Source organism: Centrocercus urophasianus, unplaced genomic scaffold (genome assembly GCF_019232065.1).
Source record: "Centrocercus urophasianus isolate 14NV4802_14NV808 unplaced genomic scaffold, USGS_Curo_1.0 seq_27, whole genome shotgun sequence".
In the NCBI taxonomy this organism is placed as follows: Eukaryota; Metazoa; Chordata; class Aves; order Galliformes; family Phasianidae; genus Centrocercus; species Centrocercus urophasianus.
In genome coordinates, this window is record NW_024884833.1 from 10,781,043 (window position 1) to 10,794,508 (window position 13,466).

General features: G+C 42.1%; 1 protein-coding gene across 2 annotated transcripts in view; it reads left to right on the forward strand.

Annotated features, from left to right (window-relative positions):
- The window catches only part of TLE4 (TLE family member 4, transcriptional corepressor), a 99,056-nt gene that overhangs the window by 53,105 nt on the left and 32,485 nt on the right, over positions 1 to 13,466 (forward strand). Inside the window, exons 7-8 of one of the 2 annotated variants that reach the window (XM_042826788.1) lie at positions 2,636 to 2,840; positions 3,242 to 3,258. In XM_042826788.1, the coding sequence (XP_042682722.1) occupies positions 2,636 to 2,840; positions 3,242 to 3,258 (222 nt within the window). The remainder of the gene's footprint in view (positions 1 to 2,635; positions 2,841 to 3,241; positions 3,259 to 13,466) is intronic. The other variant, XM_042826789.1, reaches the window with a different exon arrangement.

Consider the following 13,466-nt stretch of genomic DNA (forward strand, 5'->3'; position numbering starts at 1 on the left):
TTTTTTTTTTTTTTTTTTTTTTTTTTTTAAAACTAGAGTCTTCCTTTGTCAGTGCAACATTGTTTTTTAGTTGCTTTTATTTGCTTGCTTTCTTCTTTCCTCCCCACTCTCTTCAGTTAGTTTCAAAGATCTCTGCAAGTCAAGCTGTGGAGAAATCATCAGTTCCTGGTCAACTATGCAGTTCTGGGCAGTGTCAAGCCACTGCACTGATGTGCAGTTACACATACTACTCTCAGTGCATTTATAATGTCTGGGAGATGTTAAGAATGTTTGGCACATTGAAGATGCAGAATCTCTTCTACTTTGTTGCTGAGTTATGTAGAGAAACTCCCAACAAAGAGCAGCAAAAGATTACATTTGCATTGCAGTTTACTTCAAGCTCTTTGGAAATCATCCCATATCCGTGGAGGAGGTCATATAATGCAAATTGAGTTGGTTCTCTGTAGATTGTACAGAAATGTGCAGTGAGTGTAATTTTCCTTGCATTTTTTGATCAACTTTGAAATAGTTAACAAGGCCAGAAGCTCTGTCACTGCTGATATTCTTAGGCTCTTTTCATTGCTTCAAGCCCCTGGCAGATTCAGGCAGACATCTTCTTGCACTGGTTTATAGTATGTTTTTAAAAGGACTGGGGAATTCTGCATTTAAAATGAAAGCTGATACTCTGTATCACAGGTTATTTTGTCCACTCCTTTTGTTTCTTTGCTTATCTTCTTTTTTTTCTTTCTTTCTCTGACATCCCTCTAGTCCACCACAAATCCAATTTGCCAGCTTGTTCCCTTGCTGTAAGGAAGCCCCAGTCAAACCCTGAAGCTAAACAACACACAGTTTGCTCTTGTTTCATTTTGTTATAGTTGATTTTAAATTCTGAGCAATGAAGCATCCTTGCATCAGAGCACCGGAGAAACAAAATGTGTTTGGTACATCTGTGAGAATGGATACTTACTTGAATGACATAGGATTGCAGGCAGTGAGAGGTCTGATCCTTTTTTTCTCCTGGAAGAATCTTTCTGGCTTTCTTGTTCTTTGTTTTTTTTTTTTTTTTTTTCCTTACTTTTTGTGTTTCTCTGTGGTTTTTTTTCCACACTTCTTTTTGGGTCGTTCATCTTCTGTTCCCGGCACTGCTTTAAATCAGGTGTCATGTATTTGCCATCGCCTTTCAGATTTCAGAGCCTGGGCTGTATTTATAAAAGTAAGACAAGGATCCGTACCTTCACAGGAAGGTGTTGAGGGATGTACCTGTGCAGTGTACTGCATGAGTTAGGTGACATGTTGCATGTGACTCGCTTTCTTTCACTTTCAGCTCACCCATATGTGAAGACTCATGCTAAAGAGGGGAGGGAACAATCAGGTGGGCTGCACATTATCTCTTGATTGATTAGAGAGCTAGAATGTGAGGTGGGAAATGAACTCATATTCAGATGAAAAACAGAAGTATGAGCTTAGCCGTGTAGTAAGAAATTGCAGACGGAATGTTTTTATGCAAAACAAGTTTTTATTTCTTCCTCTTCCGAAGTCCTTTTTGAAGACATGCAGGGAAGAGAACGATCTTAGAGGGTTTCTGATTTGATTTACTATGAGCTATAAGAAGTGACTGCTGGAAAGCTAAGAGAAAATTTCAGAGCTAATCTAGTTACTGAATGAGCTGGAATTAGTTGGACAACCGGTGGGTAAACCTTGAACCTAGATATCTTTCTTGAGAGGCATTTAAGCTAACTTTTTTTCTGGCCTTCCCATTCAGTAGCAACAAACTATCTACCCACAGTGATTAGTATAGCACAGAGCTTGCTGCAGCCCTGGTTGAGGTCAAGCACTCCCAATTCGCCCCTCTCAAGGGCTTTCTCTATGTGTTGCCAGTGTACTGGTAAAAATGACTTTAAACTCTTGTCAGTGCAGTTACTGGTGCATGCATCACAGTCCCACTCAAATAAACCTGTCACAACACAGAGTCAGCAGCTAGAGAACAGTACAAGGGCAGGCCTCTAGCTTTCCATTCGAGCATCACTAAACGTGCACAGAGTGCCCAATTATTTCAGCATTATTGAACAAGCCTACAGGAGGACCCAAGCCTTGCTACATTAGATTTTCTTTAGTAATTTGCTCAAGTACCGCTGAGGACACTTAAAGGGCTTAAAACGGTGGCTGCAACCAGTTTCCTTTTCTGGATTGTTAATTCAGGTTTTCTCTTTCAAATTAACTCTCACTGCATGCTGTGCAGTAGCGCTGGGAGAACTGTTTAACGCTAATTTTCTCAATTTTCTGCTTTTTTTTTTTTTGCATTATATAACTGCTGTTATAGTTACATATGCTTTGATTAGGCGTGTACATGGTGTGTTTCTGCTAGCAAGAATAAAATATAATAGCTCTGTCAGAGGAATAAAACACCATTTTTACTAAAACTGGAAAATTCCTTTTTTTTTTTTTTTTCATTTTTGTTATTTCAGCCCGAAGTTTACAGACTGTATTGCATCCAAACATACAGACGTTTATAAAATGCCAGGATGTTGTTGAGTGTTGATACCTGAGTCAGTCAGTTGTATTGGCTGATCTGACTGGTTGTGTTTGATGTACGGGATCAGGCAAACAGCCCTGTGCTCCCTGAACAAATTCAATATCTGTGTTTCATTTTTCACAGCAGCAACAACTCCAGGCCCAGCATTTGTCACATGGACATGGTCTCCCTGTACCTCTGACTCCGCACCCTTCGGGCTTGCAGCCTCCAGCCATCCCGCCCATTGGCAGCAGTGCTGGCCTTCTGGCACTGTCTAGTGCGCTGGGAGGGCAGTCACACCTCCCAATCAAGGATGAAAAAAAGCACCATGATAATGATCACCAAAGAGGTGAGTGCTGCCAGATGAGTGGACGGCTTCATTCATTTCTGTTTTCTTCTTTTTCTTCTAATTCTCCTGCTTCTATTCTAGGAAAAAAAACAATTAAAAACATTTGCAAGAATTACTTGCTAATTGCTTTAGTATTTATTACCTACTGGTAGCTAGAAGGTGTGTTCAAATGGTGGAGTTCTAGTTTCATAAATTTGGCTGTGAAATATTAATAATTAACTGCAAAAAGCTAACATCTGTGCAATTTATTACTTAACAGATATTAGAATTCTTTTTTTCCGAGTATGATAAATGTATAATTTTATGTAAACTAACTGGTATTTTTCTTTTTCCTCTTCTCCTCCTCATCTCCTGCTGCTGTCTTCTCTCCTCCATGCACATGATGGCTTCTCCACATGCAGACAGAGACTCCATCAAGGTAGGACTCCATTTTGTAGGTGGGAGGAGTGGTTCAAAAGAGCTGCCCAGTGCACACATGGCCTATAGTGGTGGTCACCAGGCGAAACTGGGCCATGACTCTCATGCTCATTAACGGAGTCCTGGATAGGCTGTCTATCACCCGTTAGATGGTAGAGCTAGAATTGCAGGTCATGTATGCAGTGAGGCTGGCAACAGCACTCCTGCTTCTTTGACTGGCTCCTCAGCATTAAGGCTGTTTCCGGATATGGTAAAGAGGGCAACCATGAGTCTCTGTATAAGCTTATGAAATGGAAACAGTCAGAAGTCCCTGGCAGCTGTAAAACCAAAATTCTGATAGATCTACGTGATGCCATCTCAAGACAGTTATGGATAGAAAGGCTGAGTCACTTGCAAAGAAAATGTGGGGGTCTCATATTGCTGTTGTTTCAGCAGCAGTTTGCTGACTGGAGAGAAAGAACCTACCATTTCTTGTTCTGCAGGCACATAAGATTCCTATTTTCCCCTTCCAAAAGTCAGTTTTCAGGTTGTGAATGACTCTGTAGCACGCATACATGTACTATCCTGTGAATGGTAGTGTTTATAAGCAGATGTAACACATATCTTGCAGCTCATGTAATTTTGAGCATTCAGCAGTGTGTACTGCAGTGATTCAACATATGTGCCTGGATTCCTGTCCATGCTTCATTGTCATCAGAGTCTCAGAGAGGCTCCTGGAGTTTTAATGCCATGAGTGGGGAGGTATATCAGGGCTCTGCCCTCTCCTGGATCCATCTAGTCTCCTGTCTGCTCCTGGCCATTTACTAGCTTACAGCAGAAGCAGTTGTTGCCAGTTGCACACTTACCTGCACAGACCTGGGAAGCTGGATGCAGTTACAGCTTAGAGCTTGAGCAGTTTTCACAATCTTAAGGAGCATAAGATTAAGCATTTTTAGATGGTTGTGAGTACAAAATGGAAGAGGTGCTTGTATTACAAAGGGCAAGATGTACACCCACCTTAGTGAGCACTTGCAACTGATTCATCAAGTTTTCAGCAGTGTTTTTCTTAGAAATATGTGATTTATTCTTAGGATTGTCCAAACAGCAGAAGAAGTGTTCACAGCACAGGTCTTAGGTGTATTTTGATGAGGCTACCAGGAATGGTCAGCAGGATGTCCCTTAGGACTCCATTACAGAGACAGTTCTCTTCAATGTTTTGTAAGTGATTTGGATGCATACTGAGCCAATTCGTAGCCCATGTTAAAATAGGAGTAGCTGTTGACTCCCTTGAGAGTAGAAAGGTCTCCTTGGGGGGATGCTGACAAATTAGGGGACTGGGCAGTTGCTAATCCCATGAAGTTTGACAAGAGCAGGTGCTGAATTTTGCACTTGGAATGGTGCGGCCTTGGTATTTGTAGAGAGTGAGGGATGACAGACTGGAAAGCATCCCTGTAGAAAGGGGCTTGGGGACTGTGGTTGACAGCAAGAGGAACATGAGCCGGCAGTGTGCCTTGGCAGCCCAAAGGGCCAACTGTAACTGGCCCTGCACTGCCAGTGGGCGAGGGGAGGGGCTGTCTGCTCTGCTCTGTGCTGTGCAGCCTCGCCTCAGCACTGGGTGCAGCACCGGGCTTCACGATGTAAGAGGAACATAAAACCATTACAGAGCATTGAAGGAGTGCTACAAAGATAATGCAGGGTCTGGAGAAAAGGTGTGTGAGGATCAGCCGAGGTCCCTGGGTGCGTTCAGCCCAAAGCAGGGCAGGCTGAGGGCAGGCCTGATGGCGGCTGCAGCTCCTCACAGGGAGCGGAGGGGCAGCGCTGAGCTCCGCTCTGTGTGACAGCGGCAGGGCCGAGGGAATGGCATGGAGCTGTGTGAGGGGAGGGCAGCTGGGGGTTAGGGTTGGGTTCTGCACCAGAGGGCAGTGTGCATGGAACAGCCTGCTCAGTGCAGTGGGCATGGCCTCAAGCTGCCAGAGTTTCAAGGAGTGTTTGCACAGTGCTCCCAGAACTATGGTTTGATTTTTGGGAGGTCCTGTGGAGTGCCAGAAGTAGGACTTAGTGATCCTTGTAGGACCTTTCCAACTGAGGATATTGTGTGATTCTGTCCTCAGCTCGTGATTAATACAGAATCAGGAGAAGCACAGTGCTAGGATTTGCCTGCCAGAGTCCTGTTCCCTGGGGGTTGCTGTGCATGGAGACATACCCTTGTTTTTACAGCACCTGTGGGTGGGCACATGCCCTGCGCACATCCCCACATATCTGATTCTGCCACTGGCAACTTTACTGCGTCCCCACAGAATGAAATGGAGCCGATTGTTGTCAATTTTACTGTTAGCCACATGGTTCTGCATAAGAACTGGGAGCTGACAGGAATTGTCAGTTTTTACTGTGAGCAGTGAAGGCATTGAAGCTGTCTATCTGCAAACATAGGAAAACAACATGTCGGATTTCACTTTGTCTTCTTTGTCATGAGAGCTAGAAACTGGAATTATTGCTTTGTGCAGTGAAAGCAGGCACAGATTAATGACGATTTTGGCAGAACATCCCTTGTTCTCTCTGAGCAAATAATTTTAGTAGATTTTCTTCTTCCTTTTGTCCCTGCACGTAGACAAAAAAGTACAGGTAAGGCAGATATCTAAACCTGCGAATATAAAAAACACTTTATTTCTTAAAGTAGATTTGCTTCCCTGGATACTTGAAATCACAGACCTTTCACTCAGGAGGGTGAATGAATAGGACTGCTAGTGTATCAAATATAACTAAGTATATTATTTAAATATGTGATTATATTAAATGTATTAGTCCTGTTCCTTTAATATCTGTGGGATGTTGAGTTTTTATGCTGGTATGAATAAATATGAAAGTATGAATATATGAAAATATGTGGTGGTGTTTATGTGAAAAGGCCAATTTTGGTTGTTCTGAAGTTACTTAGAATGATTCAAACACACTGTTATCCATACAGCTTCTGAGACTGAGAAGAGGGTGTCACCACTATGTACTAATTTATTTCGAAACGACAAGTAAATGTTTGTCTCATACTGTGTTCAGGTTGTGAGTTGCCTTGTTTGTCAGCATTACAGGGCTTGCTTCCAGCTCTGCAAGGTGAAATAGTTTGCTAATTTCCTTAAATGTTTTCAGTGATGCCCAGAGTAGCAGTTAGTTGCTTGTTCTATCGATCTGTCCTCCCTTAAGTGGCTCCTGGTTAAGAGGGGCTTTTTATGATCATCTGCTATGTGACTTGAGATGTTTTTTGTCAGCCAGAATGTGCCAGTTGCCAGCAGCTGGAGTCTGTGTGCTTGTATGAAATAATTTATTCATACAGGATAATACTCCTTAACATTTAACAGGTAATGAACGTGACATAAATTTCTTTCTTGCTTTTAATTTTTCCCTTTCCTCTTCTAATGTGCAAACAGGCAGCTCTGGTACTCTAAATAATAAGTAATTTTTGGCCATCTGTCAAAAGGAAATTTCAATACAAATTTAAATTAATGGTGCCTGAAATTTTTTATAGCTCCTCTAAAAGCCTCTAATGTGCAGAAAATTCTGAATCTGCTGGTAGTAATTAGTGTAGCATGTAATGAGGATATGGGCAACATTATACAGCCCCAGTGTAACGTTTTGATATGGTAGCAAAATTTTGATTTATACAAGGTTGTGCCTGGGTTTAATTGTGAGAGACACTTTAAAGTGTTTTCTTGCTGATGCAGATTATTAAGCAGGGCAGATTTTAGAATAGCTCATAAAGTGTAAATTTACGCTTTAGTGTACACTTCACATAATGACGGTACCCTACCCGTTGGTACGGAGGAGCATGGTGTAGGTGTAGCATTCCCCCCCTCCGTTTCTTGCTACTGCTTCCAGTGCCTTTGATTAGTTGGGCAGTTCTGATCAGGAAACTTGTTTTCTCCAGTTGCACTCACTGAGATGCTCTCCTTGGCACTGCCTAGTGTATATGCTGTGCTGGGAAATTCAGACTTCCTTTGCACAGAGGTACTTAGTGTGTGAGATCTATCCCTTTCAATGAGCAGAGCAGGAAGGAAAGGACTGGGCTGATGATGCCTCAGAACTGTGGCAAGTGAGTTGTTCCTATCATTGGTAAGCACTGAGGCCAAGACATTGTGGCTGGAACTGGGGAGTAAGGCATGCTGGCATCAGTAGGCTGTTTCTTTTCAGGCACAATTCCATTCCACTTTGTATCAGTCTTCTAAACACGATGTTTTCTGTCTGGTAATACAGCCCAGGCTTACATCATTCCTATCATCTCCCTGGAGTGAGCAGTTTTCTGCTGAAACCACGTAGGGACCTTCTGGATAATATGAGATTGTCCAGAAGCTATTCCTAAATAATAGATCATCATCTACACAGCAAGCTTTGTGGAGGAGGGTGGCTTTGGGAGCTATTTGATTTCATGTTGGTTTTAGTTCCCTTGAATCCCTCATGAAGTTTGAAGTGTGGAAGAACGATAGATGCAGTAAAGTAGGTCATGGGTCTGCTCTCCATGCAGACAGGTGAGGGAAGGGCAGCAAGCACAGAGGCTGTGCTGAGAGTGCAGAGCTGGCCTAATGGCTCTGAGGGAATATAATGCGTTCAGGTACAAGGACAAACAAACTGCTCAGCAGTTAGCTGTATGCCTTTTCTGAGAAGTATTGATATGTCACATTTGTAAGGTACTAAATGTATTCGGCTTTTTTTTCTTTTTTTTTTTTTAAACTAATAAATAAGTGAAAGATATTGTGTGCTCTTACTTTCTAATTGCTCCCATAAGGGGCTTTTCTGCCTCCTGTAAGGACTGCTGATGCATGACGCAGGTCATTCCTCCTGGCCTCGCTCCTCACCTACCTTCTCTGGGGCAAATTTGACAAAAGTTTCTCTTGTTCTTCAAAAAGTCTCCTCTGTAGAAGTGACTCTCTGAAGTACCTTAGGAAGCAGTTTGTGTGTGAAGGTGTCACCTGGCAAACAGTTACCAAGTACTGGCAGACTCCTCCTGTGGCTCTGTATGAGGCACCTGGAGTAAAGCAGCCCTAGATGCTGGCTGATGGGGATCCATCACTGTCCCCAGTATCTCTTACCAAGTTATTCAAGGACCTTAAAGCCTTCTGAATCTTGTGTACAGGATTTAGCTCTTGCAGCTTTTTCCGTATCTGTTGTTAATCCATCTTTATACACATGAATACATTATCTACTTGTGGATTTAGGATTTTTTTTTTGTGTTGTTGTTGTTTTTTTCATTTGAATTGTAAGTTATTTGGGACTGAAACCATACCTGTAGTAAAACATGCAAATATTGTGAAAACTTTTCATTTCTGTGTCAGATTTTACTGTTTCAGCAGCAATAAGAGTCCATAATTAAAAGCTGAAGTCTTGTGGCAGGAATAAAACAGCCTGTTTGAGATCCCTCTGGAAATAAAGGTTTACATGAAAGGATTATTTTAGTTTCTGAATTAACAAATCAAATGCAGATTTGAGATGAATTTCTGTCCAACATGTTAGTGAATAAGAAGTAGGCTGTCAGGGCATATTCAAGTGGTTTTAGCAGTAAGATTACTTTTGCCTTAATCTTTGGGAAAGCTAATAATTACACATGCAGCAAATTCAGAGAAAGGGGACTGGTGTGAGTCTCACATTCCATTTACATTTCTTGTGGCAGGTGCTCCAGTGCTTGCTAAAACCTGAGCCTGTCTCAATTTAGCTTCTTGAGCTGTTAGCCACTATTAAGTGTTTAGACCTCTGTTCATGTAGTGTGTAAGTAAGAGTAAGCTGCTTGCTCTTGCAGCTGTTATGTGATATTTAAGGAAAAAAAAAAAAAAAGCTGTATGAATGTAATGCTTCTATAAAGATGAAAGTAGTTTAAATAAATAAATAAATAAAATCAGCAGCCTGGATATTTCCAAGTGTAACTGAGTTGCTCAGACTTTATTCTTTCCCTGGTAGAGGAACACCACAAACTGATGTGTGGTACTGTAGTAGACTTCAGCTTAATTGTCAAATTAAAGTGAGATTTCCTCCAGTGCTGTGAGTCTCTTGCCAAATGCCGTTACATTCAGTTTGTATTCAACGAGCCAAAGAAACATACTTATCTGTTGCATGTCTAAAGAAACTTACAGAATTTATTTCCCGATCATTTTATTTTGCCTCTTTAATACCACTCAGCTGAAAAGCACTTCATAGGCTTGTAAAAATCAAAACATATTTTGTATTCATGTCACAGCTTCTGTGTGTGCCTTTCTCTGTACAGAAAAAAGGCGTTGCGTATATTTTGCTTTCTATAAGGATGAAGTGGTAATTTGGAACTGAACACATTTTAACTAAACTTTGTTCCACGATAGTTGTGCTTTGTGATCTTCATGGGAGTTTTGAGGATAGCATTATCAAAATGTAATGAATAACTTCTGTTGACTTGATTTGTTCAGTATTAATTGATATCTGCCTCTAGGCATGTAAGCTGTGCTGAATGTAACAGGTGCCCTAATTCCAGAAAATGTGTTGTAATTGTTTGTTTGTAGAACAGATGAATAAATATCTGTGGGGCATAGCTGGTCCTCAGGTGGTGAACGTGAATGGATTAATGATGTGATTGGGTGAGACATCTTGTTTGTTGCAGTCTCGTCCAGTAACCGTCTGCTGAAGCAGAACAAATATTAATTAGCAGAGTCCTGTTTGTTGTCTTGGTCTATCTTATGGAGCTGATGTTTTTGGCATTACTTTTTTTTTTTTAATTGTAATAACCTTTTCATGGCTAGACTTCATTCAAGTCTGTGGTTTTTAATGGATTTCTAAAACACAAAGCTGAACGTCAGGTGTATCTCTCTTTTTTTAAAGTTACATTTCTGTCATTCAGTGTCACATCATTTGCCTTTTTAATGGGGTCATTTGGGAATTTTAATTTACTTCCTATGAAAGTAACAGCATGTACTCTGTTATCAAAGAATTAGTTGCTTCTGCCTTGTCTGATGGTTTCTCCTCCTCTACCCAATGGCTTTTTAATGTCTTCTGTATATAAATGTACTCTGGCCGCTTTCACTGCATCCTTGTGCCTGCTACAGCAGGGTGACTGTTATTCAGCAGTGTGCCAACATTTGGATGAACTCCTACAGTGCTTCTCACTATTAAACTTTATTTCGCCACTTGGTGATTTAGGGTAACTCAAATGTTCTCTCTCCAGATGCTTTCTTCACCTAGGGGGCAAACTCTTACATGGGCTGTAATTTCTAACCTGAGCAGTCATGTCTAATTATTTCCATGGCAACAGACTATGATGTTGATAATACAGGATTATGACTTCATATTGTAGAGTGTGAAGAGGAAGTTTGCTGGAGCGGAGAGGTGGGTGGAAAGGTCTTCTCCAGCATAAAGTCTTTTACAATGTAATAGTTAGAAGGAAGGAACTAAAGGGAAGGAGTGTATTTATTTATTATATATATATATATATTAATGTTCTCATTATAATTTAAGTGTGCAATTAAAATCATACCCTGTGTGCTGGTATTTGTGGCTTACACCAGTTTATAAAGGGAGAATGTGCCTGGGTAAAGCATGCATCTGTAGATCAGGTTAAACAGGTATTACTCAAAGTGGTGGGAGAAAATTGATAAAAGTTGATGAACACTACCTAAGTGGAAACAAACTAGATGGCTGCTTTTCTGCTTTATAGATCTGTGTTGGCAGTGTGATCAGTTCTTTTTCTCTGTATCTAGCAATTCCTATTTTGAGTTGTTAAGACCTTTATAGCTGAAGTAGTTTGAAACATCTCTTATTTTAATGCAAATCAGTGAATTCATTGGGCACTCCAAATGTATTAGAGGGAGAGGAGAACTGATTACTTCGTAGAATCAGCGACATGAGTGAAAGGCACTGAAACTTTCTGTCCTTCGGCTAAAGTCATTGACTGCTAGTAGTTGGTTAATGTTTGCATTTCATTGTTCTTACTGTCTCTTCCCTTGCACTGGGAAATAAGTACATTCCCAGTCAGAATGTCTCCAGTTTCTTAGGCTGATTTTGTTAGAAGTTGGAGGAAATGAGTGGTTCTGACTGATTCCTAAGTTGTTAACAATTGTTGAGTGCATCACACATTGCCTAGGTTCAGATAAGTTTTTGAGGGAAGAATCAATTATGCTGGCCAGTGAGAACCAGCCATTGAGGAGAATATGTAGGAAAGTTGCACCATGCCTCTCGCCTCTCTCCAGTACACTTCTAATTGAGTTGAATAATTAATTAAGTATCTGAAGCTCGATTAACCCATTCTGCGTAACAATTTGAAAAGTTCTGTGTTTTGCGTGAACAACATTTGGCCTTTTGAAGAACAAAAAATTGGAAATGCTAATGTTTTTCAGCCAACTAAGGGAAGAAAATAAAAATGTTTCCATAGCAACAAAGCTTCTTTCTAGATGGTTTCCTAAGATATGCCTGAACTAGAAGCAGATGTCTGATTTGAGAATCTTGCCTCCTTCAATGTAAACAAATAACTTCTAGGCAGGTGTTGGAAATAATATGGAAATCCTATTAAGGGGCCCTGGGTTCCTGTCACTCAGGAAGCCCTTGCCACAAAAGGGCTGGTTGTGTGAATAAAGGCGGCAGAGTAAATTCTCATTAGGCTTTAGCTTTTCCCAGGAAATGATTGTCTCTGGGTGCTCTTTCTCCTGCGAATCTGAATGTAAGCCGTTTCTTCTATTGATTCCCTCTGCTGCCCTCGCCTTTTTGCTCTCCACTCCGGCCAGATTAATGCTTGATGTGTGCTGCTGCTGACAACGATGATGCTGGTGCCACAAGAGTTGTGACATTTGTGATGGTGACCCCATCCTTCGTGGGCAAGCTCCAGCTCACTCCAGCACTGCAGTTCCACATGTCATTGAGGCATAGGATGTACTGCCTTCCTTCAGATTGGCTGCAGTGGCGGCTTCATCTTGGTGAAGTCATAAGAGGCAGAGTCCAAAATGAGGTTTCCGGATGCCTTATAACGTGTGTAGGAAGTCAGTGCTGCTTTTTTTTTTTTTTTTTTTTTTTTTTTTTTTTACCCCTTTCAAAGTTGATGGTAAAACACATTGTGCCCAAACCTGGTAACCTATCATATTGGTGCCATGCTCATGCTGGCACCTCCCCATGCCAGGCTCTGCCCACACCCTGCCATGTGAATAGCACTGGTACGGGGCAGCCTCTCTGCAGCCTGCAGGTGAAGCCCCCAAGGCAGTGTAGTCAGGAGTGAGCACAGGGACACGCTTTCTGGGGTTTTCAGGCTGGAAACAGAGATCAATCCCTCCTTTCCCATTCCTCTGTGCACAAGGCATGCATAGCAATGCTCTTAATCACACTCAGAGGGTTAAATGTGGATAAACACAAAACGAGGCTTCTGAAAAGCCTGGCAATTACCATGCTGTGTTTCTCGGACGATAGCCCCCGAGACGTACTTTATAAAGCCAATAAAGCTCGCACCGGTGGTCTCACGTTGCCCTGGCAACGGACCACAGGGCACCCTGTGTGTGAAATGCATGAACATCTGTGAATTAATCGGGTTTTTTTGTTGTGGTTTTTGTTTTTTTCTTTTTTTTTTTTTTTTTTTTTTTTTTTTTTTTTGTTTTTTTTTTTTCTGTTTGCCCTTCTGTGGATGCTGGTGGGGCTGTGCTGGCCAGTACCTGTGCCCAGGTTGCTAGGGCCACCCTGCTGCCATCTCTGCTCGTGGCACTTAGGGAAATGAGCGGAAAAACATCAAGCCAGTCTGGGCGGCCATGGGTTCATTGGCCTGCCATGTGAAAGACTGAAGTGATTGCTTCTGTCCACACTGCAATTTACTGGAGTTCACCCTTATGTCTTTCATGGGATGGCAGCAAGGAAAGAGACACAGGGCTGGCTGCTCTGCAGCATGGAGGTACACCCTCCAACGGGCAGCCTGCTCGCCTCTGTGCAACTTGGTCCTGCAGCACCATTCCGAGGCACGGAGCTCGTTCCCAGCTGTGCAAAGTAGTGGGTGTCCCTCGTCCCGGCTCGGTAGGCTGCAGGCTGGGCTGGCAGCTTCTCGCCCCACATGTCCAACATTGAGTCTCCGGGAGGACTGTAGGGGGAACACTGCGTATGTCGTATCGGCAGCTAATGCTGGATGCAGCCGGGATTTTAATGAAGCACTGAGAGCGAAATGCCGCTCTAATCTGCTAATTGCATTACGGGGACGGCAGATTGCTCTGAATCACTCCTTTCTAAGCTGCAAGCTTATCAAAGAGTACCGAGGTGCTTTTA